Raw genomic sequence first — 25,242 nt, forward strand, 5'->3', positions numbered from 1 at the left:
CAAGGAACACAGTGCAGTTTACATAATTCAACCTTATCTTCACAGCAACAGCTCTGTGAGGTAGGTTGAGTGGAGGATCTGACTGGCCCAAAGTCACAGACGCCTCCTGCATCTCAGCTCTGCCCTCTTTCCATACTGCACTGGCTCTTGATGGTGTGTCTTCTGGCTTGCCTCTTCAGTTACTCCTGTCCTCAAGCCCGTTTGGCCTGGAGTCTGCTAACTAAGTCCTGGAGTTGTTGCCCAGTGGTAAAAAACCTGCTTTGCCTGCAAATTTCCCAGGCTTGATCACCAGTATTTCTAGGCAGGGATGGAAAAACATGGCCTGAAACTCTGGCAAGCCATTTGCTTTTGAAATACTGGGCCAGAGGGACCAACGGCTCAGTGTAAGGCTGCTGGCCATGTGCCTGGGCTTTAGCTTAGAGTTCCTTGTCATGCTAAAGCTTCCTTGTGTTCTTTTGCTATCCTTCCAAAGCTGTGATGAGGTTTGCCCCCTACTCCCTCTCAACAAGAGAAGGGCGGAACAAACAGGCACCAGGAGAGTGCCGTCCCTCCAGTTCGGTGGCGCCCTGTTGTCCGCAGTGGGTGATCGGAACTGCAGTCTCCATGTCAGGCTGGAGCATGTCTTGAGCCACCCGTCTTGAACCCGTCTTGCTCTTGGGGTTGAGCTTGGCCATATGGAAATGTTTATGTTATGTACGTTGTAATATGTCTTTGGCACTTGGGGCCCAGAATACTTTCATGTTTTAAATGAGAGATTCTAGCCATTTTGGGGAGGAAAAAAAAGGCTAAATGTATGTCCACATAGTGCTGTGCTTGTAACTTGACATTTGCTTCTCATCTGCTAATCTGTCGATGTTCATTGAGTTGACACTGAGGCAAACAGTGTTTTGGAGACACCATTGTGTATATGGAGTGGCAGATTATTTCTCTCCGTATGGTCTATAAATGGTTTCATTGCTGCTCAATGGGGGGTCTGGGCTCATTATCTACACCACAATTTATTAAGAATGTTTGGACACCTACTGAGTTAAAGCATTGTAAAAGCATTGTATCATCTAATACAACATCAGGCTTGCTGTTATTCATAGGGGAAGAGGGCAGCTTGTTTGCAAGCATAAGCCTATGAATTTGCTCTTGCTGCTTGTTAAAAGTTGAGAATTACCCTCTTATTTGTTTCATCTGAAGCTTGTCCTGAGCTTGTCCTGTTTGCAAGCCACTTCTTAGGAGGAAGGTGGCAATGCACCTCAGAAGAGGAGTCAAGTAGCTGCATTGACTTCTGGGAAGAATGATTGGAAGTTTAATTCCAACAGTTATGTAGAAACATAGAAACAGAGTGACTCAGAAGGGGCCTCCTGGGCCCTGTCTCCAGCCGGCTCTGCTCATGAAACACCTGCCGTGAGCGTGTCCAGCCTATCCTTGAACACCCTCACCAATGGGGCTTCAACCACCTCCCATGGAAGCCCATTCCACACCCTCAGGGTCCTAACTGTCAGGAAGTACTTTCTGGCATCCAAATTTAACCTTGGTTCCTTGAACTTGGCTCCATTGGAGCGCGTCCTGCCCTCCTCTGCAGGGGAAAACAGGTCTCTTCCCACCTCCATGTGACACCCCCTCACATACCTGTACATTGCCAACAGATCCCCTCGGAGTCTCCTCTTCATCAGGATGAAAAGACCCAGTTCCCTCAGTCTCACCTCATACGGCTTTCCTTGCAATCCGGCCACCATCTTTGTGTCCCTACACTGCACCAACTCCAACCTGGCTATATCCTCCCTGTAATGCGGAGTCCAGAACTCAACACAATACTCCAGTTGTAGGTGCACCATAGTCATATAGAGTGGTAGTAATACCTCTCTTGATACAGAAGCCACACTTCTGGCTATGCAACCAAGGGTAGCATTTGCCCTCTTGACTGCCACATCACACTGCTGACTCATATTTAGCCTGCAGTCAACCAGTACCCCAAGGTCCCTTTCACAAGCACTGCTCTCCAGCCACTTGTTCCCTAACCTGTACTTATGACACCCATTCCTATGCCTCAAGTGCAAGACCTTGCACTTATCCACATTGAACACCATCCTGTTGTCTCCTGCCCACTTCCATAGTCTGTCCAGATCCTTCTGGATATGGAGTAGCTGCTCCTCAGTTGTGACCACTGTCCCCATTTTAGTATTGTCTGCGAATTCGATCAGCAGATTGGTCACCCCTTCTTCCATGTTGTTGATGAAAAGATTTAACAGGATCAGCCCCAGGACAGAGCCCTAGTGGACCCCACTTGTCACTGACCGCCATCCTGATGATTCCCCACTAATGGTTACCCTCTGCTTTCGTTCAGTCAACCATGCACTAATCCATTGGACAGTGCATTGGTTTATCTCAAAACTCCTCAGTTTCTCAACCAGGATATCATGGGGCACTTTGTCAAAGGCCTTGCTGAAATCCAAGTAAACCACATCCACTGCATCCCCTCTATCTAGCCACCTTGAAACCTTGTTATAGAATTCCACAAAGTTTGTCTGGCAGGACCTGTTTTTGTGGAAGCCATGTTGTGTGGCTGCCAACCTCCCTTCCCTATCTAGAGTTACTAGATTTCTTGCTATTATGAGCGTTTCCATTGTCTTTCTTAAAATGGATGTAAGGCTAACCGGTCTGTAATTACCTATGTCCCCTCTACTACCCTTTTTGAAAATCGGGACCACTGATGTCACCCTCCAGTCCTCTGGAACCTCACTCATTCTCCATGAGGCCTCAAAAATGGAGGCCAGTGGGCACGAGAGGACCCCCCACCAACTCCCAAAGTACTCTCAGGTGTAAACTGTTGGCCTGGTGCCTTTGGCTCCCTCCTCTGGTCCAGTGCCCTGAGGAGCCCCTTGACTTCTAGGGGGGTGACTCTAATTTGCGCCCCTAAGTTCCCGGCCTCATCTGATTCGCCATGTGGATCTTCCCCATCCTGCTTTGGGGAGAACACAGAGGCAAAATTGTCATTTAACATCTGTGCTTGTTCCCTCACATCTGTTACTGAATCACCTTCCTCGTGTGTGTGTGTGTGTGTGTGTGTATAAATTAAAATTTTTAAAACAAGACTAAAAAAAAACATCAAACATCACAAACATTAACATTGGATTCACTGGGTCAACCTCCTACTACATATTTTTTAACATTCTAATATCAAATTCCAGTTAGTTTATCATAGTTTGAAAAACATCTCTAAATTTACGCCAAGTCCTGTTTCTCCAGCCAATTATAAAAAGAGTCCCAAGTTCGATAGAAATCAGTATCCTCTTTCTCCTTCAATGATAAAGTCAGTCTATCCATTTCTGCACAGTCCAAGATCTTTCTTAGAATCAATCCATCGGTGGGTAGCTCCTCACTTTTCCAATATTGAGCAAATGCAATCCTCGCCGCTGTAATTAGATGCAACATCAAATAGATTTCCTGTTTGTTAACATCTTCCAGTATAATGCCTAACAAGAAAACTTTGGGTTTAAAAGCAAAGGGTTTTTGTAGTATTTCCTCCATCCATTCATGTATTTTAATCCAGTACTTTTTTGCGTTGTCACAAGTCCACCACATATGATAAAAAGTACCCACTTTATGTTTACATTTCCAACACCTATTTGACATATTTGGAAACAGCTAGTTGACTTGGTGACAAATACCATCTATAGAACATTTTATATAAGTTTATACGAAGTTGCTAAAGTTACTTTAATATTTCTTTCCCATAGTTTTTGCCACTTTTCTAGTTCAACATTAAATCCAAAGTTTTGTGCCCATATTATCATAGTTTTCTTAACATATTCTCCTTCCATTTTCCTGTCAAGTAAAAAAAATCATATAGTCTTTCAATAATTTTCTCATCTGTTTTAAGCATCACTTGATCAAATTCTGTTAGGTCTCTATAGAACCCCCACGTTTTACAATCCTTAGCATATCTTGATTGCATCTGAACCTTATACCACAAGGAAATATTAAGTCCCTGTTCTTGTATTTCTTGTTCCAGTTTCAGGCCACCATCTTTATCCAGGATATCGCCATATCTTAGGATCTTTTCAAAGTTCAATACATTTGGATATACAAAAGCTTCCATAGGTGAAAGCCATCTTGGTAACTTATTATACAGTTTTAGCTTTAGTTTTTCCCACACTGACATTAAAGATCTTCTAATAAAATGACTCAGGAAGGACCCATGTGACTTAGCTTTTTCATACCACGTATAAGCATGCCATCCCATCTGCAAGTCATGACCTTCAAGATACAAAATTCTCTTATTTTGCAACATTACCCATTCTTTTAGCCAAGTTAAAACAGATGTTTGATAATACAACGTCCAATCAGGAAGACCAAAACCTCCATTTCTTTTAGCTTCCTGAAGCATTTTTAATTTAATCCTTGGTTGTTGTTTTTTCTCCAGATAAACCTCGAGATATGAAAGTTTAAGTCATCAAAGAATTTTTTATCAATTTTTATGGGAATCATTTGAAACAAAAACAAAAGTTTAGGTAATATATTCATTTTGACAAGAGCTATTCTTCCCATCAAAGATAATTGTAAATTGGCCCATTTTTCCAAAAAGCCTTTAATATCCTTTAATAATTTATCATAATTGTCTTCTTTCAAGGTAGTACATTTAGCTGTAAGATAGATTCCCAAGTATTTAACCTTTTTAACAATCAGCAAGTCTTCTTGTTCCTTGAGTCTTTCTTTTTGTTCTTGCGTAAGGTTTTTAACTAACAATTTCATTTTTTCTCTATTTTCATTCCCGTAACTTCACCATATTCTTCAATCCATTGTAGAAGTTTGGGCATTGTTGAAAAAGGTTCCTCCATTATAAAAACCAGATCATCCGCAAATGCTTGCAATTTATAACTTCCATTCCTAATTCTAGTTCCTTTGATGCCCTCGTCATCCCTAACACATCTATTCAGTACCTCTAAAGTCATAATGAACAAGAGGGGTGACAGAGGACATCCTTGTCTTGTGCCCTTTTGAATCTCTATCGGGTTTGAAAGTTCTCAATTAAGATCCTGGGCGATTGCTTTTGATAAATACTTGATACCGCATTCATAAATCTTTCACCAAACTCCATTTGAATCATCTGTTGTTTCATAAACTGCCAATTAACATTATCAAAGGCTTTTTGGGTGTCTAAAAACAATAAGGCCATTGGATTTTGGTATGTATCTCCTAATATTCTAAAATATCCAAGATAGTTCTCAGGTTATTCTTCATTTGTCTTTTTGGCAAAAAGCCATTCTGGTCTGGATGGATAAAGTCTGTTAATAACTTCTTTAATCTTTCTGGGAGTATGGAAGCAAAAATTTTGTAATCCACATTTAATAGTGATATAGGTCGGTAATTTTGAATCTGTGCTACATCCATATCTTCTTTCGGTATTAATGTGATATTTGCCTTGATCCAAGTAGTCGGTATCTTAGCATTTAACAATGCTTCATTACATATGTCTTTTAAGAGTGTAGCAAAAATTGCTTCGAAAGATTTGTAAAACTCAGCTGGTAGTCCATCTGGGCCAGGAGTTTTGTCATTCTTTTGTCGCTTGATTACTTCTTTACTTCCATGATCGTGACTTCTTGGTTTAATAATTTTTGATATTTCTCTGGTAGTTTTGGTAACTTTCCCTTTTGAATATATTCTTTTAACTTTCTCGATTGAAATCTCCTCCTTCTGATAAAGCTTTGTAATAAAGTCTTCCACTATTTTCTTGATTTGTGCACCCTGTGAATGTAGCTGTCCTTCTCTGTCTTTCAATTTCATGATCAATCTCTTCTCTTTTTCTTTCTTAACTTTATGTGCTAACCATCTCCCTGGTTTATTAGCATTTTCGAAGAAATTCTGTTTGGTCAATTTCATTTGTTTAGTAAGCTCATTTGTATCCAAAAGGTTTAACTTATGCCTTAAAATATCCAGCTGAGACTTAAGACTTTGTTTTGATGGGTCCTCCTGCAGCATTTGTTCCAATTTCATCAATTTCTCTGCTATCAGTGCTCGCTCTTTTTTTTTCTTTTTATTTATTTGCGCTGAGTATGTTATTATCACTCCTCTAACAAAGGCTTTGGCTGTATCCCAGACATTCTGTAAAGAAGTTTCTTCTGGTTTATTTATTTGAAAAAATATTTGCATTTCCTTGTTCATCTTTTCTGTGAATTTTTTATCTTTTAACAGTGCTTTATCTAGGCTCCATCTGGACGCCCTTACAGTTCCTTTTAGTGATAAGAATACTGGGTTGTGATCTGCCCAGACATTTGCCTCTATTTCAGCTTCTATCAGATCTGGTACTAAGTCTGGAGTTATCCAAACCATATCAATTCTAGACCACGACCTATGTCTATTTGAGTAAAAGGAGTATTTAGCAGAAGATAGATTTTTGTGCCTCCAAGCGTCTGTCAGTCTAAATTCCTCAATCATGTTAGAGCAGGACTTTGGGAGTATCCTCCTACCCTAGTTTTCCTTTACTAACATTCTTATAATCCATTTGTTTATCCACAATCGCGTTAAAATCTCCCATTAGACACATCGTCTGGAAATCCACTTGTAGAAGTAACATGTGTAATTTTTGGTAAAAAGTCTGCTGATGATCATTTGGTGCATATATTGCCACTAAAAGTACTTTTTCCCATTTAATTGTAATTTCAGCCATCAGAGTTCTACCTTCCTCATCAGCAAGAATAAATTAAGGTTCCAGTTTTTCCTTAACATAGCATGCTAGACCTCTTTTCTTTTGAGAAATAGAAGATACAAACAATTTTCCCAGTTTTAAACATTCCAAAAGTTTAACACTTTGCTTCTTAATATGTGTTTCTTGTAAACAAATTATATCTAATTTTCGTTTTTGAAGCTGGCCGAAAACCCTTCTTCTCTTAGCGGGTCCATCAGTCCATTAACATTTAAGGAGAGGAACTCAATTCTCCCTTCTCCTTTTGTAGCCATATTTAAGAAAAATTATATAAATATATATGTACATATACATATCTACTTATTTTTCTTCTTTACAGCTCTATCCTTTCTCTTCTCCTTTGGGTCCAAAATTTGTGCTTCTTGCTGTGCGTCTAGTGAATCCCCTTCCTCTTTATTAAGTGGTCCCACTGCCTGTCTCACCTTCCTCTTTCTATTTACATGTTGATAGAAGCCCTTTTTGTTGCTCCTGATATTCATTGCCAGTCTCAGCTCGTAATCAGCCTTAGCCTTGCAAAGAATCCTTCTGCAACATCCCTCCTCCCCCTGGTATACCCTTCTGTCTATTTGCCCCAGTGCCCATTTCCTACAGAGGTTCCTCTTGCGTCTAATCCCTCTTACTGCCTCCTTTCTAATCCCTCTATGGCAGTACGCTCCTCCGCCTCCCCACCTTACTAACTAGAGGTATCGTCAAGGCTTGCGCCTCCAAGACCTCCCTCCTGAACTCTCTTGCCTTCCAGTAGCCTCTTCCAGGAGACTTTCCGCAGTCTGCCCTTCAATTGGCCAGAGTTGGCCCTCTTGAAGTCCCAGCTTCTAGTGCTTGGACCTGCTGCACATCCCTATTCCCCTGATCTCAAAGCAAAAGATGTGATCACTCGCGTCCAGAGCTCCCCTGATCTGCATCCCATCTATCAGCCCCTCCCTGTTGATCAAAATCAAGTCTAGGATATTTCCCCTCTCATTGCCTCTCAGACCCTCTGCGTGAAAAACCCTCCCTCTATAGCATCTAGGAAGCTATAACTGAGTAAGTCTCCCAACTAATATCTGGGAAATTGAAATCTACCATAATTACTGTGTCTCTCCCCTGAGATATCCTTAGAATCTGGCCTGTCAGGACATCATCCAGGGTCTCAAGTTGACCTGGATGGCGATAACATAACCCCACTGTCAGGTCCCTCCCCCTGTCAAAACCCCTAAGTTTCACCCAGTCTGCCTCTACCAGATCCCCACCTGTGCCACATTCTATCTCATTGCATCAGTTAGGTTAGATCTCTTCCCTGACCTGTGACCGGGAACAATTTCCCCTTCTTCGTATGCCTTAGAGTGCTGCCTTCTGACTGGGACCAGAGCTACTCACCAGACTTCTGTTGGTCATTTGAAGAGGTTGTGTAAGATCCTTGCCGAATCACCTGATGCTTTTGCAAGTGAGCAGTTTCTGTTGTAATACCATGTTAAGTAAGACCTGAGAGTTGTCATTTGAATATCTACCCAGTGTCGCCTCCAGGGAATCATGTTAAACAATCTTTACACAAATATGTTCATTCTTTGGGCTTTAGATAGGCAACTGGTGACCTAAGTGATTGGAACACAGATCTACTATAGGAAAACTAGATTGTGGATGTCATGGAATGTAGCTTACTTTTTTTTTTTTTTTTGGCAAAACACTGCTGTTTTTGTTAATGGTCATTTGCATAGCACCTAGTTTTCCTGTGAACACTTAGCAAATGTACCAAAACCACAGAGATGTGTTCCAGAGTGAAAGCTTTGAAGTCCAGTCAGCTAACTCTTCCACTGAAAGCCAAGACACTTTAAAAGCTTTTGATGGATTGTGTCTGTGGTTTCTGAAATCTAAATATGAAAGAATATATCTTTGGACAAGAGCTGAAGTTCACTTCTGTGGCTGCAGGTCAGAGTCATTTTTTAAAAAAGAGGATCTAATCAGATTAATCATGTCACAGTTCCTTAAGTACAGTGGCCTTTGAGAAAAGGGTGGATTGAAATAGCAAAATGAGTTGATTGATTGAACGCCATTTTTAAAGGCTAGCTAAAGAAATGTCTAAGTAATGTACAGAAGGCAAGAATACCTTCCTGGGAAGGACTCTTGGAAAAATTATGTTTATAATAGTAGGCATTGAAATCTCAGAAGAACTGGTGTCTTTATATATGCTGAGTGCCATGTCACTAAAGACCCTACTTTGACCTATAATAGACAAAACTTGCAACATTTTGGATGCTACTGGGAGGGTATCTCGTGACAAGCACGACAACTGAGCAGGCTGGTAGGGATCAGGCTATCTCTTAAGTAACTCGGTTGAGTAGGACTTTTTTCCCCCTAAGTTCTTTAGAAAATAAAATCTTTCAGTGGACACAACAAAGAACCAATTAGGGACTGCTTGGGGTAGAACACTTGTGAACCATCAGAGGCTCTCAGAATCTTATAAAGGTCATTTAAGTTGTTTCAAAAATGAGACTAAACCTCAAGAGCTGCTTATCTTCTGTGACATTAGTTGTCACAACTTTTAAATATTTTCCTTTTGTATGGTCACAATAATTCATGATTATGGTTTCAGGTATTATTCCTGCCCTGTTTCTTATCTAATTCTGATGTGTTGGAGGACAGATTGCCCTGTTCTTTTGAGGGTGCTTTGCTAATTGATGGTTTCAGATTTTTCCTTCTGAAACATAATCTGCTGCTGCTTTCAGAGACCAATAGATGATGCTAGCATGATTGTCTTCTAGTTTGTTTTCTCCATTTCTGGTTGGTTTTTCTCCAGTCCATTCTGCCAGACAGGATATGCAGCTTCCTATGGATCGTGTTTGGAGCTGCAAAGGGATTCTTCAAATTTCCAGATCTGGGGTTGGAAGCAGAGCTTTGACCTTGAAACTGGAGAGTCATACTTGAATTCTCCCACCCACCCACCATCTTGCAGCTGCTACTCCAAAGTTGTAAGAGCAACTCACCAAGGCCCTGCCTGGCACCAACTTTTTTTTTCTGGTACCAGGTTAACACCATCTTCTTTGCGGAGGCATTTTGTTGTTTAGTCACAAAGTTGTGCCTGATCCATCACGACCCCATGGACAACATTCCTCCAGGCTCTCCTGTCCTCCACCATCTTCCGGAGTCCACTCAAGCTCACACCGACTGCCCCAGTGACCATCTAGCCACCTCATTCTCTGCCGTCCCCTCCTTCTTTTGCCATCTGTTGTTCCCAGCATTAGGCTCTTCTCCAGGGAGTCCTTCCTTCTCATTAGGTGGCCAAAGTATTTGAGTTTCATCTTCAGTATCTGGCCTTCTAAGGATCTCTCAGGGTTGATTTCCTTTCAGATCGTCTGGTTTGATATCTGCTGACGCATTTACCAACTCCAAAGAGCACATGGGGGTGGCCAGGAGAGGGTATTACTGGCTGTTTTTCTGCAGACTTAGCAATACGGACTGGTGATAGCAGTTTGCTTGTACGAATGTGGTTTACATTGTTATGTAATTTTTTATTTTATTGTTCTGCATTGTGTTTGTTAAGCTCTCTGACACAGAGAGCTCAGTCTATTAGGCAATACAGAAATTATTTAAATAAATGGCACCCCAGCCTCTTCTCTTCCTCCAGTGCTCCACAGCTCTGCAGCCAAAATCAGCTGACTAGCCGTCTTGCAGAGGAAGAAGTGCACTGAGGTACCCTCCTCTCCTCATCCCTCTTGCTCAGCACAGGATGCTGGTGACCCCCTGGGTTCAGAGGCTTATAGGTGCTGAGGACCCAATCCTTACAGACATTTCCTGATTTGACACATTAGTCCACTCTTCCCCTGCAGCCACAATTTCTACAGTACAGTTTACAAAAATGATTTCTGTCGCAGCAACTCAACAGTAATGATATTTTTATACTTTCTCCACAAGAGCTGAGTGCTAATAAAAGCAGCAGGTCTGTCGGTCTCTGCCTTACTAAAAAAGGAAAAAGCAGTTTGTCAACATTCTGTCTGTTTTTTTGTAACCAAGAAACATTGCCCAGAATGAAGCTATGTAGGTGAGAGCTTGCTTTTAATGCCTGCTATTAGCATGACTAAAGAGCAGGTTTATTATTCCTTTGATATCCCTAAGAACATCTTTTCATTCAGGGATGGGTAACTCATGGCTGTCCAGATGTTTCAGCCTGCAACTTCCATCAGCCCTCATGTGCTGGGCTGTGCTGGCCGGGGCTGATGGGAGGCATAAGCCAAAGCCTCTGGAGTACCACAAATTGCCTGCCCCTGCTTTATGTTGCCCCATGTGTGTTCATGGCTGCCATTAGGAGAAAGGCCATAACTTAATGATAGAAGGTGTGCTTTGTCTGCAAAAGGCCTCTGGCATCTCCAAGCAGGTCAGGGAATATCTCTTGTCCGAAACCCTGGAAAGCCACTTCCTGTCGGGGTAGACCAGGTCTGCAGAGCCTCTTTCAGCCCAACAGCCATTTTGGAGAAGCTCTTGATGCCTTCCCGTGGTTGGTGAGGGCCATAATGCCAAAAATACCAGCATATTTTGGCTTCAAGCTCTTATGGTTGGAAATGAGCCTTAGAAGAGGTGGTTCAGCTTTTTAATAATTCTGGACTGGATAGACCAGTGGCCTGACTAAGGTAGCTAGCTGCTTATCAGGAGGAAGTGTACTTGCGTAAAACATTGGGCTGGTAATGAAACCTTCCACCAGAAGCAGAGCCAACTGTGCTTCTACTCAGACAGCACAGCCTGGCCCTCCCTTGATAGGGATCCTTGCCATTTGGGTCAGTGTGTGGCATCTGCAGAAAATGACATAATCTCTCCCTGTCCTTACCCAGACTGAGAATTTTTGCAAATGTATAGAAAGGTTTTCACTACAGCCGTCTCCACATAATGATAGCATTTGCTACTAATGTAAGATAAAAGAATTCTAAAAGAAACTTATTGCATTAATCATGCAGTACTTACGTGTTTTATTGGGTAACCAGTAAGTGAACTGCTTGATTTGTATGATTTAAGATTGCAGTTTCTTAGTGAAAGGCAGCATGGTGTAATGTGAATGTCTATAACCTGCCAGACTTGGAAGATTGCAACCATCCAATTGTGGCTGAGAGGAGCATGGAGACAAGAAATGCCACCTGCCCTCCAGTATTTCTCTTGCCCTCCAAAACAGTTTTAGCTTTTAACTGTATCACACTAGTTAATGAAGATACAAGCACCAGGATTCCTTGTAGGGTGGCAGGGCCTTGTGCCCCTCAGGGCCAGCGCCAAGGTTGATCTGGTGGCCTTGGAGCTGTTTCCAGTGAAGAAAGAACTGCACTGGCTGTGAGAGCAGAGGGAAAGTGCCCTGAGGCTTGGCCTCAGACTTTTCCTGTAGCCCTTCAGGCCATGCCTAGCATTTATAGGATCATGTCCCAAGTGACTAAGGGTACGGGCCTTCTGAACTATGCCTTGGAGCCTAAGATTAGTTGACTAAAGTTGGTTCTCAGAAGGAAACATTCCCCATCCCCTACAGCTAGCTGTGACCTGACTGAAAACCATTCTGTTTCCATACCTCAAGGGCAAAGCCTATATTTTAAAATTGGCACCTGCTAAGTTTGTCATCTCCTGCTTGAGTGATGGGTGAGGGGAAATTTGAAGGAATTTGGTGCAGACACAAGGAGCTGAGGATAGTACCGCTGCTGGTCCTCACCTTAAGGGGAAGTCAAGGGGTCGAAGAAAAGGGACGAGTCCTCTCCTGGCCAGCAAGGCAAGACCTGCCACTGGGTACTTTCCGGCATGCTTCACCCCTTTCTGCAGATTTTTGTAAGAGCAAGCTCTGCAGTCATCTACTGTATTCTGTGTAGCTTGAGCCAGAATCCGTACTCTTTCCTTTGGAAGCCCTAACTTCATAAAGAATATAGAAGCAAATAAAAATAAATGTAAGTAAGGCTTTTGTTTATGCAAATTTACTTGATCTGTTGATCATGCAACTTCCAGGTAGACCTAGACAGAGGTAATGACCCTGCCTTTAAGAAATACTTGAAATTGCAGTACTTGAAAATCTCTTTATCCTGTCAGTTATTTTCCTAGCTTCACCAGGGATTTTGGGGGGTCTCTAGCTAAGTCTTTTAAACTTCATGCATGGCTCCATAATGCAATTTTGTTGTCAAAAGAAAGCTGAATGCTCAGCTCTGCTGTTCTTGGAATAGCATCTTGTTCTCACTCTACTAAAAATGTTACAGTGATGTTTGGGCTACTGCAAGTCTGACAGTTTTTCTGCTTGGCAATTTGCCTGACTTTTTTAGATCAAGTTGAATTGCTTTGCAGTAATGAATTTAGAGTGATTAAAATAAAGTCAAATTTATTGAATAAGTCTTCAGACCATTTCAAATACAACAGTACACATTAAAAACAGACAGTAGCTCCATAGACTTTAAGATAAAATACTAACAAAGTCTAACATTGAAGTTATGATAAAATATTAAAATTATTTAAAAAGAGTGGGGGAGAGAAGACATGACAGTTAATGAACTGAAGTTTGGATTGGTCACAACAGGAACAAATGCTTCACCAGAAGTTAACATCAACTTAGAATAATCTGTGTGTCATCAGAAATTAAAATGAAGCCATGCCTCTACTCCTTTAGAAATCAGTTTTGAAAGTATAAACTTGTATTTAAAAAGAAAGTAAAAGAATGAATCTTTCAGATTATATATTTGAGGAATTGTAATCTACTTTTCCATTTATATCATTTTCAAAGAGGAAAGGTATTTAAAGTGGACAATTTAAGCAATAAAACAGTAATTGGAGGTAATGAAAATTACCTTGTCTTCCAACAGGAGATGTAAAGACAAAATATCAAGCTAAGACAAAATTTTATTGTCCAACCAGTTACATAATTACAAAACCATAAAAGACTAAGCTTACAATGCACTTAAAGTACATTCATGTGCATATTTAGACAGAAAAAAGGCCTACAACTCCTAGGATGCTCAGCCTCGCTAAAGAATGCTGGGAAAGCTTTTTCTGTCTAAACATGCAAGGATGGTACCCTTAGAGATTAAATGTGTGTCTAAAAAGAGAAGTCTTAGCTGCAGATCCAACAGTGCAATTGCATGCATGTTTCTGCAGAAGTACAGCCCATTAATTTAACTGGAAGTTAAATGTATCAGATTGCAGCCTGGTTTTGCAAAGCATTCATTGCTGGTAAGGCTCAGATGATACGAAATCCCAACCAGTCTGGGGCCACCACTGAAAACATCTTGTAATAGTCAGGGAGTTGTAGTCCAAAACATCTGGAGGACATCTGATTGGGGAAGCCTGAAGAAGAAGTTTTTGCAGATGTCTTCCTCAATTTCCCATTTGGAATTTGGAATGGCAGAGAAGTTTATGGCAGCCCTCCTAAAAGATGTGGAGTGGACAATGAAAAAAACAAACATTTCATGGCACAGATTGAAGTTCAATATATTGAAATCCCCTTCTTATCTCCACTTGGGCTCCAGCATAACCTTAATAAGGTAATTCAGGCAACATCAACTGATGACAATTGACTGAGCCAATTTAAATAACAGGATAAAACTGAGCCTGAAGTTAGCCCCATTCATTTTTTTTTTTTTTTTTTTTTTTTTGCTTATGTAAGTTGCAAGAATGCATGGAAAGGGAGCAAGGTTGTGTATGCTGCTTCCTTTGGCTGTAGCCCATACATTTGCACCTGCATGGAAAGATCTGAGTGGAAAGGTCTGAAGGGGAATCTGAATCCTTTCCCTGATCAGGAATCTGAATCAGACAAAGAACCAAGCAGGTGAATATCCCCTTTTAGACTTGCCTGTGGGAAAGAACTTTTCAGGCAAACAAGATGACAGTGAACTGTGTGCACTTTTCCCCTTGCAGGTTATATATGTGTGTGTGTTTTACAGAATATGTCTATGGAAGTGACTTTCTGAAGGGCAAGATGCAGTATATTTCCATCATGGGAAGTTGCAGCTTTCAGTAGAAAGACGATTGGAAGGTGGATTAAATAGTCCTCCCCACAAATATTTTGCTCCAGAGAGTAACATCTGTGGATGTGTTTTGTAAAAACAAACAAACTTGAGGGAAAAATTGGTCAGGCTTGTATTTAGCCCTGCAAATTGACTGTGTGCAGATAGAGTGGAATGCAAGCCAAATTTTAAAACGGAAATGGATCTCAAACATCAGAGAGCTCTTTATGAAGAATGGTATGGTGCAAGTATGTGAAAAACACTACATTGACTCTTTGTGGTAGACAAAAATGCCTCAGAAAGAGCAAAGTGTAATCATCAAGGAAGATCTGAGTCAAGGTTTTATATATGAGTGTATATACCAGTGACCAATTAAGTGAATGAAAATTGGAACAAAAAATGGGAAATGTTGCCTCAAGCAAGCTTTATAAAAGCATTTTTTTTTCAGATCCTGTCCTTAATGCTGATAATTCAGCTGTTTATAATTTTATGTTGCTGACTCTCATCTAGAGGTGGAGAATCTAGGAGTTTGTATACTTCGTGTCATATTTGTTAGTTCAGATAAACTTTGTTTTTGCAGGGGGGTTGGTCTAGATGACACTGGTTTTCATGCAGATTTAATCATGCATAGAGTAGGCCCACTGAAATAAGTCTTAACTAACTGAGAGCCAGTGTGGTAGTTGGTATGTTTTTCTAGGGATCAGGGAGATCCTGGTTCTAGTCCCCACTCAGTCATGAAGCTCACCAGGTGACTGTGGGAAAGTCAGTCACTCTCAGCCCAACTTACCATGCAGCGTTGTTATTAAGAGGATAAAATGGAGCTATGCAGGCCACCTTAGGTTCCTAACAAGAGAAAAAAACAGTGGGATTTAAATCCATGTTAATAATACCAACTTAGGTTTCAGGGCAATCATTTGGAAGTTCTGATATGTGTGGGTAGTTTCTCATAAAATGATGTCCTTTTTCATACTCCATAATTGGACTTGCATTTTTCATTCATAGGTTAAAAAACCGAATCTTTACATGGGCATTTTGATGACAGGAAGGAAGCTGATACAGTTGTATCAACTGGCAACTGGGATCTCTCTGCTAGAAGAATAAAAACAGTTTGAGATTTTCTGTAGGACTTTGACTAGTAAAGTCTTACTTTCAGTTTCAGTTATTTATTGGTTTATAGTTATGTTTAATTAAGAGCCAGCATCTTGAACTGATATCCCTTATCCCAAACACTGAATCTTTTCTCATTAACTGAGCCCCTGATCTTTGTGCATCAGCCCTACTACTTCAGTTGCTTTCACACTAGTTTTTTTCCCCTTTGGAATTGCAATTCTTTGTTCGCTCACCTTTTACAGAGCATCCAAATGATGCCATTGGCAGTCTGTGGCAGGCCAGTACTTTCTCAGTCATCCTGCCACAATTTTCAATTTTATTATTGAAGACCAGATTTGGGGCAACTTTTTGAGAGGAACACAACACAGTTGAAGCCTGAGCTTGCCAGGTGTGAAGAGGCAGTACACCTTTTAGGTTTTTAAAGGCTTCTGTGTCTTTTAATAAGTGTCAGTAAACATTTTCTCCTTGAAGGTTCAGTGCATTTTACTGCTTCCTGAGGAAAATGGTTGGGTGTGTTGTGTTCAATAGCCTCTCAGTTGCTCAGAAAGTACCTTCTTAGCTTCCCTTTGAATAGCCACTCAGTAGATTCACCACTGTCACTTTCTGTTCCAGCTGGGTTGTTTCAGTTACTAGTTTCCTTATATTATCTTCCTTTCTATTCATTTTTTAAACAGCGAAACATGGTTTTTAAAATAGCGAAGAGCACACGCCATGCCTGTTTCCTGTAAAGCATCGCATTCATAGATGACAAGATGTTGTTGTTGTTATGTGCTGTCAAGTTGTTTCTGATTTACGGTGACCCTATGAATGAAAGACCTCCAAAATGACCTATCTGTGACAACCCTGACATGATGTGTAGCTACAAAAAATGTTGTGGGTCTGTTTGGCAGTCCATTGGTGCCATAGTGCTGATTCTGTGAAACCTAGACATGTAGCAAGCCGATTAAAGAGCCCTAGGAGTATGTAGCTTGGGGTTATTTTCTTTGGAAAACACATTAATTAATCAATCAATCAATCAATCTGTATGCATGTGATGTGATGCACATAATGCAGTGCTCCAAAAGTGAGCAGACTGACCAAGAATACTGCATCTGGTTGTAAATTTTATAGATTTTACCTTTTAAAATGTTATTTTTAAAGACTTCATAGAAATTCAAAGTAAAGTCAAAAGTTGAAACAAATCTTTAATTTTTAATTAAATACTACATTCCTTCTTAAAATAGGAAACCTTTCGGTATGAAACACCAGCTTCTGCCAGTACTGCTTAAAAGCTGAGCTAGGACCAGTCCAGGACAAGGCCAAATCTCAAGCAGCACTTGGATTCCACAGCTAGCCAAGCTGTATTAGTAACCATCATGGTTTAAATTAAATTGGATTAAATCAGTGTGGCTGAAAACTGCAGTAACTTTTTCAACCACTAGGACAGACCTACTGATCAGCACATAGCTTTGCAGTTCATACCATTTGAACCCAGGGGAGATTTGCAGACCAAGAGACAGAGGTGTGACAGAGTGGGACACCCCCCCCCTTCTAGCCACTGGTGTGGGACAGCCCCTCTCAGGGAAGTGCAGTGCATCCAAGAAAGTAGTCAAGTCTAGGAGTGCCAGTAGGCATGGTTTTGTTCAGGGGAGGGAATACAGTAGGCCCATTTCTCACAGTTGCATACATTTGCTCAAGCACTTTGTAGTATTAAAGTTATTAACTTCCAACCCATGCAAAACTGGATGGGAAAGCAAGCAAGCAAGCAATAAGAAAAGCGTAAGTATGCAAAAACAGGGCTTCAGCATCACTAGGAGGCTTTAGTGTAGAAGGTTCCTAGAGGTCCTTCCTGAACCAAAAGGTTCTGTCCCTGAATGGTACAATTGGCTTTTCTGGGACCCTTAGTTATCATTTGTAGATGAACACTTATGGCCACCAAGGAGAGTTTTGAACCACTGCATCTGGAATAAAGACTGAAGGAAAGTTGCCAATCTGTTTGCAATTTAGGGAAGTCCCTTTGACCCAAAATGACTTGACTCAGTGAGATAAAACAAAAGTATCTGTCACATTTCTAAGTTAGGTCTTTGTGCCTCTCACATGTCTTTAGCCTAGTTCTAAAAGCAGCACTCCACCCACTGCCTCTGTTGGCCTGCACTCCTCCAGCTGCACAACTGGAAAAGTTTAGAAGACTGTCATGTACTAGCTGAAGAAACAGAAAAGGGCATACTGAGATTCAGCAAACCTGAAAAGTCATCCACTGCTTGCTTTTACTTGCTCCTTTTAAATGGATTGAATCTGGGATCTTCCATGAACAATGCATGTGTTCCATTGTTGAGCTGTAGGTCTTGGATCTCGGCTGGGGTCTGTGTGTCACTTTTGGAGGGAGGCAGCAAAATGGCCCCAAATATTTTTGATTTCTTTAGGTTCTGAAAGGAATTCAAAATCTTTTGAATTGTCACATTAGGTCAGCAGGCATAGAATTTTCACAAATGACTTTTTTTTTTTTAATGAAAAATGGCTTTACAGCTTATGCAAACAGTGGCAAATCTGAAGTTTGTATGTGGTGCCTCATCTGTGTAATGTGTATGTAAACTTTTTTTATATCATGTACCAGGTCTAATTTAAACTTTTACTCTTTTAAAGGAGAACTTTGGCTTTTGGGTTTAATATAGCCTTTGTGCTGTGGTGGTTAGAGTGTTGGACTGGAGAGATCCAACTTCTAGTCCCCACTCGGCCATGAAGGGCACTGGGTGATTTTTGGGCCCCTCTTAGCCTAACCCACCTCACAGGGTTGTTGTGAGGTTAAATGGAGCTATATAACCATGTCTGGCTGGTTGACTGGTTGACCTGAATGAGATAAAAAACTAATAAATCTAAGCTGCCTTGGGTTCCTCACACAAGGAAAATAGGCTGGATATAAGTGCCCTGTAATGAAATCTAACATGATAAAATCAGGACATCAAATCAAACATGGTAGACCCCAGAAAAAAATCCATTGGAATTTCTCCCTCTCCCAAGTTTCTGAAAATCTCCTCCCCACACCTTCAGAGGAGTAAATAACTGAGGTAGGGACATCTTTGTCCAAGCATAACTAGCCCATGCCCTGGATGCTTAGTGATGGATGGATGGATGGTAACTCAGCACACTTTTTCACATACAGTGCCAAGCATTTGATTTTTAAAATCCTATTATGTGCCCATGCTGACACTGTTTATGCTGGAGAGCAAGCAGAAGGGAGTGGATTTAAATTTGTGTATGCTGTCTCCTGCCAAATATTTAACAGATAAGAAGTAAGCAGTTTTTGTTTATACAGTGATTTCAAATTTTGCTTGATTTAGGGTGTGCACCTCTTCCTCTTCCTTTTCTTGTTGTTTCGAGCAGGAACTTGCCCTTGTCCTACTTATAAGGAGAGGAGGGTAAGAAAAAGGTGAGCAGAGCTTCGTTGCCTGTGCAAATTCAGTTTGACAGTTTGTCTTTCCTGCCAATATTTTTAAAATTTATTGTTGTAGTGTAGTACAAAAACAGAACCAAACTGTACCATCAAGGAAGGAAGGAAGGAAGGAAGGAAGGAAGGAAGGAAGGAAGGAAGGAAGGAAAGGAAAACATTACAATTCTTGAATAAAACTGAGTCAATATAGGCTCTTTCTGTTCTTTATGTGAACCTGTACAGGATACTTGTCGGTCTATTGCATGGGTTCTCTAGGTTTGCATTTCTAATTCTGATCCAAGAGCAGAGGTGGAGACCCTCTTTCAGTCTGCGGGCCAAATTCCATTTGAACGAAGTTCCATGGGGCCTCACTCTTCTGGAGGGTGGGGCTGAAAGCACAAGATGTGTCCAAAGGCAAAAGTGGCAAAGTCAAAATGTTAAAATGCCACTAGGTCTTACTGCTGGTAAGAACTACATCTTAAGAGGGGTTCAACATTTTAAGAAGGTGGGATACCGTGGAAGAACCAGGAAACCACCAACAGGGAAAAGGGGGTGGGAGCAGAGGAAGAAACATGGCCATCTGGCACAGCCATGTTGGAATCCCCTGGCAGGTTGGATTTGGCCTTCTAGTCTGGAGTTTCTCCTGCCCTGAAACAACATGGCATGTAGACACTGAGTGTGTAACTTTATCTGTAAAAATCTAGATTCACATCCCCAACTGGGTGATCTGCAGGTTGGACTATTTGTCTGTCTGTCTGTCTATCTAAAGCTTTTGCATGCTGTTCACCAAATGGTCTCGGGATGGTCTTACAGTAAAACAAAGTGGAGCACAGCATCTATTCTATACAATAAAAACCCACTTACAACCAGCATGACTCTTCTAGAATACATAATTCTTTATCATCACCACATCACCCTTGGATGATCCTTTGTTGTCTTGAATCTGCATTTTGTGAAATTTGTGCTGATAGTGCTATCTTTTCTGGCAGCTCCAGGCCAGAAAGTTTGAAAAGCAGTTTTCAGTTTAAGTAGCATAAATATATATGTTGTCTTTTGGGCACCAAATTAAGAGACTACTTTCTCATCTCAGGCAATTAGGGGTATCTAATGGCTTGACAGAATACTCTTGTTAGCTGTTTTTAACAGTCTACGGTTTGTTCTAAAGTTGTTCTAGCTGTTAAATTGTTTGTATATAGTGAATTTTTTTTGTGGAGTATTTTATTGACTTTGTGGTCTGTGTTTTTATGATTTGTTGCAAATTATTCAGAGAAGATGGTTCAGGCTGCCATGTGGCTAATGGGGTAGGTTAGAAATCAAATAAATAAATAAATAAACCTAGCTACTGGGCACTATAGAAAAGAGATAAAAATAAATATGTTATACAGTGGTACCTTGGCTCATGAACTTAATCCGTTCCAGGACTCTGGTTGTGACCCAAAATGGTCATGAGCCAAGTTAAATTTCCCCATAAGATTCAGTGTAAATTAGGTTAATCTGTTCTGTAATTATTTTTTTTTTAATCAGAAAAATGTGAAGCAAAATGACAAGGAACAACAAAGATCGCGGCCATCTCCTCCCCAACCTCCAGCACAACCGCGGCCATCTCCCCACCCCCCCAGCACGACCGCGATCGAGCCCATCATCACTGCACACACCTGTCATCCTAACACGCTTGGAGCGGGTGGGGAGACAGGCGTGATCGTTCTGGGGGGGATGGCCGAGATCGCAGTTGCGCTCCTGCTGGAAAGAGGGACACAATCATGGGTGCTCTCGTGCAGGAAAGACGAGCGTGATCTCGGCCATCTCCCCCCCACCCACAGCACAATCGTGTCCATCTCCCCACTCGGGGGGGTTGGGAGACGGCCGTGATCATGGTCGCCACCCAATCCGGAGTTCGCGACCTGAGTTAAAATTTTTATGAAATTTTTGTTCGCAACCCGAATTGGTTGTGAACCAAAGTGTTCGTGAGCCGAAGTACCACTGTATATATTTAAATGTTCTGGGCTGTGCTTCAGCAGAATTATTTTCAGGACAGTTTACACAAATAAAAAACAACAGATATCCTAACAACAGCAAACAAATGTACAATCCCTGATAAAGAATAGGCATCAATATATTAAGCAATGCAAGAATAATTCAACCATTAAATAAAGAGGCACTTGGATGGGGCTGAAAGTTTAGGAAACCAAACAAACCTCCCTGAGAGGAGCACTGTACGTAGCATTGTCTCTTTGCAGTCACTCATTACTGATGGTGGGCCATCTCAGTGCATGAATACTCTGATTCAGTAGAATATGGGCATTTTTTTGCTCATCCCGTTAGCATGAGAGGCTGCAACAGGAGTGAAGAAGTTCAGGCACAAGGCTCACCTCCAGCTCTGTGAAACCCCAGACCTGGCCTGTGGGGTTCTGTAGTCAACCACACACCCCTTTCACCATCCACCACCATCTGTTCTTAACAGTTGAAATGCTTCCCTGAAGGTGTATCTACTGGCAGCAAGAGCTATAAGCTAAACTATGTTGCAGTTAGTAGTCTGGCCATGTCCAAGGAAAGTGGGCAGGTCTATCTGGAAACCTTGGAAATTTGAGATGGTGTAAGGTGGCGCAGTGGTTTAATCCGCTGTGCTGCTGGACTGGTAGATTGAAAGGTTGCCAGTTCGAATCTGCACAACGGGGTGAGTTCCCATTGTTCCGTCCCAGCTCCTACCAACCTTGCAGTTCGAAAGCAAGCAAATTCAAGTAGATAAAAAGGTACCACTTCGGTGGGCAGGTAACAGCGTTCCCTGCACTTCGGTGTTTAGTCATGCCGGCCACATAACCTCGGAGACTGTCTGCGGACAAACGCTGGCTCCCTCGGCTAGGAAATGGAGCTGAGCACCGGCCCCTGGAGTCAGGCATGACTGGACTTAATGTCAAGGGGAAACCTTTACCTTTTTTTAACCCTGGTTTAGTACAACCTAGCAGAGATGAGGGAGGGTTGTATAGCCGATTATTCTTCACAAAGCCAGAAGTACAGTGTGAAGTATTAGATGCAGAATTCAGTTCCCTAAAAATCTCAGTTTTGGATATTCTCTTTTAAAAGTCTGTCTAGGCCTTACTGCAAAGAGGATATATTTGAAAGAGCCTGAATACTGTCTGCTGTTGTCTTAGAAGCTGGAGACTGAAAGCACTAGAGGTTTTGGATGGGCTTCCTAGACAGCGTAATTGCTTGGCCTTTCCCATGATCTGCTGAAACCTGAGCAAATGATGTAGGATACATTTTGCAGAATAAATTATACAAAGTAAAGGGATAAAAGCAATATGAGTACCCTGTTTCCCCAAAAATAAGACCTAACCAGAAAATAAGCCCTAGCATGATTTTTCAGGATGCTCGTGATACAAGCCCTATCCCAAAAATAAGCCCCAGTTAAGATTGTCAGCCAGACGGATGCATTTAGTACATCCGGTGCAACACAATTTGGGGTTTGGAGAGTTATGGTGATGTTCCAGAAGAAGATGACATGACTGTATTTGAATAAGTGTAAATTTTTGTACATGAATAAATGAATAAATGTAGATTTTTGTACGTGGAAAAATAAGACTTCACCTGAAAATAAGCCCTAGTGCGTCTTTTGGAGCAGAAATTAATGTAAGACCCGGTCTTATTTTTGGGAGAACATGGTAATTTCTACAGATTGCAGATTCCAGCTTTTTTGGTGCAGAATTTTAATTTCTGTGGAGTGCATGCAGCCCTGTGCAGGATGCTTTGGCATCATGGTAATAGAGCTGGCCTGTAAGGTTAGGACTGAAGGGAAGTCTGTCACCTCAGCTTTGCCAGCGAGTGGAACACAATTTGGGTGCTTCAGTTTGGGCTGTCCGTTTCTCTTCTCTGCTCGTCTTTCTGCTAAACAACAGATTTCGTTAGAAGGGGAAAAAGTCAAACCAAAAACGCAGAGTAGCTTCCTGCACATACGCTCTCTATTTTGGTAAAGCTTCCTTTTCCTGTTTGGTTTCAGCACTCTGCATAAACTTTTTAAACTGCTTGGCTTCTGCTTTGTTAAGTTTCAAGCAGTGTTTATTCCATTTTACGTTGTAAGGCAATACATGTACTGGACAGATTGTTAGACCTTCCAGAACATACTGCAAATTATTTCTGTGATGGCAGCAAGGTAAGTATTTGGCAACCTTACTGAGGATGTATGACACAGATTCACTGCAGAATAATGTTCTGTTTTACAAAGAACAGGAGATCATGTCTGAAAGAAAATGAGTGGAAAAATAAGTTAGCTTTATTTGATGGTGTGTGTGTGTATGTGTGTGGGCATGTCTGTGACAATGGATGAAGTTAAGTTGTTTGGCCATTTCTTATATGGTGTCATTTTGTATTTTCTTACGTTTCTACCATTGAATGGATTTCAATTGCATTCATAATAAATTGTCATCTCTGCACATCCCATTCACTGCATGGCGCTGACTGAATTGCATTCTTTTTAAGAGAACCTTCAGGTTATGTGGTGGTATCGAAATGGAATTTAAAAAATAAATTAATGGGTAGGCTTTGGAATATGCATAGCGCACAAGCAAACTAGTACTAAGCTTGCAGCTGGTTTGAACAAGTTTCAGTTCTAGAAATTAAGGTGGAAGAGACTTAACTTTTGGGCTAGTTAATCAAGTAAATTTACAGACTTAAGAAATCGCTTTCTGCTTGGTTATCACTTTGGTTTCCATTGGAAAGTCTGAATGATTGCTGCCTGTCCTTTAAAACAACCTTCCTCAACTTGGCTATCTTCAGCAGGTTTGGCCTACGACTTTATTGGCCCCAGCCATTATGGCCAATGGTTGTGATCTAAAACATCTCATGGGTACCAGGTTGGAGAAGGCTGTCTTAAAGCAATATTTTAAGGAATTTACCTTAAATGATCAAAATTTAGCAATTTTGTTTAGCTGAAAATCTACCTTCATTGTAGCACAATTCAGTAGCTGAAACTAAGCAGTAGCTTTGATGGGAAGTCCTGTAGCAGGTGCTGCAGTCACTATCACCATCTTGCTCTTCATCTGCTGGTAGCAGCAGTGATGAATAAGTAAGTTGCATCTCCCCCTGATATCCTTCTCCTCTTCTGCTCTGAGTGTGTGAAGAGACAAGACACTGTGGGAGATGAGGGACTGGTGGACATTGATGAAAGCCATCAGTGGGCTCTAATCATGACAGTTCTGTACTGCCCGGTGTCTGAGGCAGGCAGTGTGCCTCTGTATGCTAGTCGCTGGGGAATATGATCTGTGCAATGTTATTACACTCTTGACCTGCTTGTAGGCTTCCATGGGCATCGGTTTGGCCAGTTTGGGAACAGGATTCCAGACTCCTTGGCCTTTGGATCTTCTTATCGTATAGAACACACAGGGCTTGAAAGAAGGCTACTCACTTAGAAATTCTAACCACTACAGTCATCTGGTGGCTTCCTTTATAAAATAGGTTTAAAAATTAAATAAATGCCTAAAAAGAGAAGGCTTAGCTGCATGTTTGACAATGCAACTGTGAACATGTTTCTGCAGCAGTAAGGCTAAATAGTTTAAGTGGAACTTGTCTATAGCTAGTCATTGAGCTAAGCATTGTCATTAAATGAAGCTTCGAGAGCTGGTAGATTTCATATGGTAGGACATTCCAAGCAGCTAGGGCCGCCACTGAAAAGATCCACGTTAGAGGCATTCAGAGTGAAACTGGACAGTTACTTGAGTAGGATGGTATAACTTGGTGCCCTGCAACAGTAGGGGATTTGCCCCTTCCAACCCGACTATGACTCCTGTGATTCTATGAGTTTGTTCTGTTGCCTTCCTCAGTTTGCCATTTGGAATTTTTTTATTTTATTTTATTTATTTAGGAAACTTCTATGCCGCCCCATTCGCTGAAGCCTCGGGGCGGCTCACAAACATAAATAAACTTCCTTAAAATAATATAAATTAACAGTATAAATTAAGTCGCCCTGGCCAAAGAATAAAATGAATAAATACTATTAACAATTAAAATGAATTTGAATAAAAAGGTCTTCGCCTGGCGCCGAAAAACAGATAACGATGGCGCCAGGCAGATCTCTCTGGGGAGCGCATTCCATAGATTGGGCGCCACCGCTGAGAAAG

General features: G+C 41.3%; 1 protein-coding gene across 6 annotated transcripts in view; it reads left to right on the forward strand.

Annotated features, from left to right (window-relative positions):
* Nucleotides 1-25,242, forward strand: part of EVL (Enah/Vasp-like) — a 184,355-nt gene that overhangs the window by 57,092 nt on the left and 102,021 nt on the right. Inside the window, exon 1 of one of the 6 annotated variants that reach the window (XM_044436451.1) lies at nucleotides 23,147-23,279. The exons of the other annotated variants lie outside the window; for them this stretch is intronic. Within the exon in view, the coding sequence (XP_044292386.1) occupies nucleotides 23,269-23,279 (11 nt within the window). The 5' untranslated portion in view covers nucleotides 23,147-23,268. Of the gene's footprint in view, nucleotides 1-23,146; nucleotides 23,280-25,242 lie in introns of those variants that run through there. 6 annotated transcript variants of the gene reach the window in all.

Source organism: Varanus komodoensis, unplaced genomic scaffold (genome assembly GCF_004798865.1).
Source record: "Varanus komodoensis strain SLA01 unplaced genomic scaffold, ASM479886v1 scaffold3, whole genome shotgun sequence".
Classification (NCBI taxonomy): Eukaryota; Metazoa; Chordata; class Lepidosauria; order Squamata; family Varanidae; genus Varanus; species Varanus komodoensis.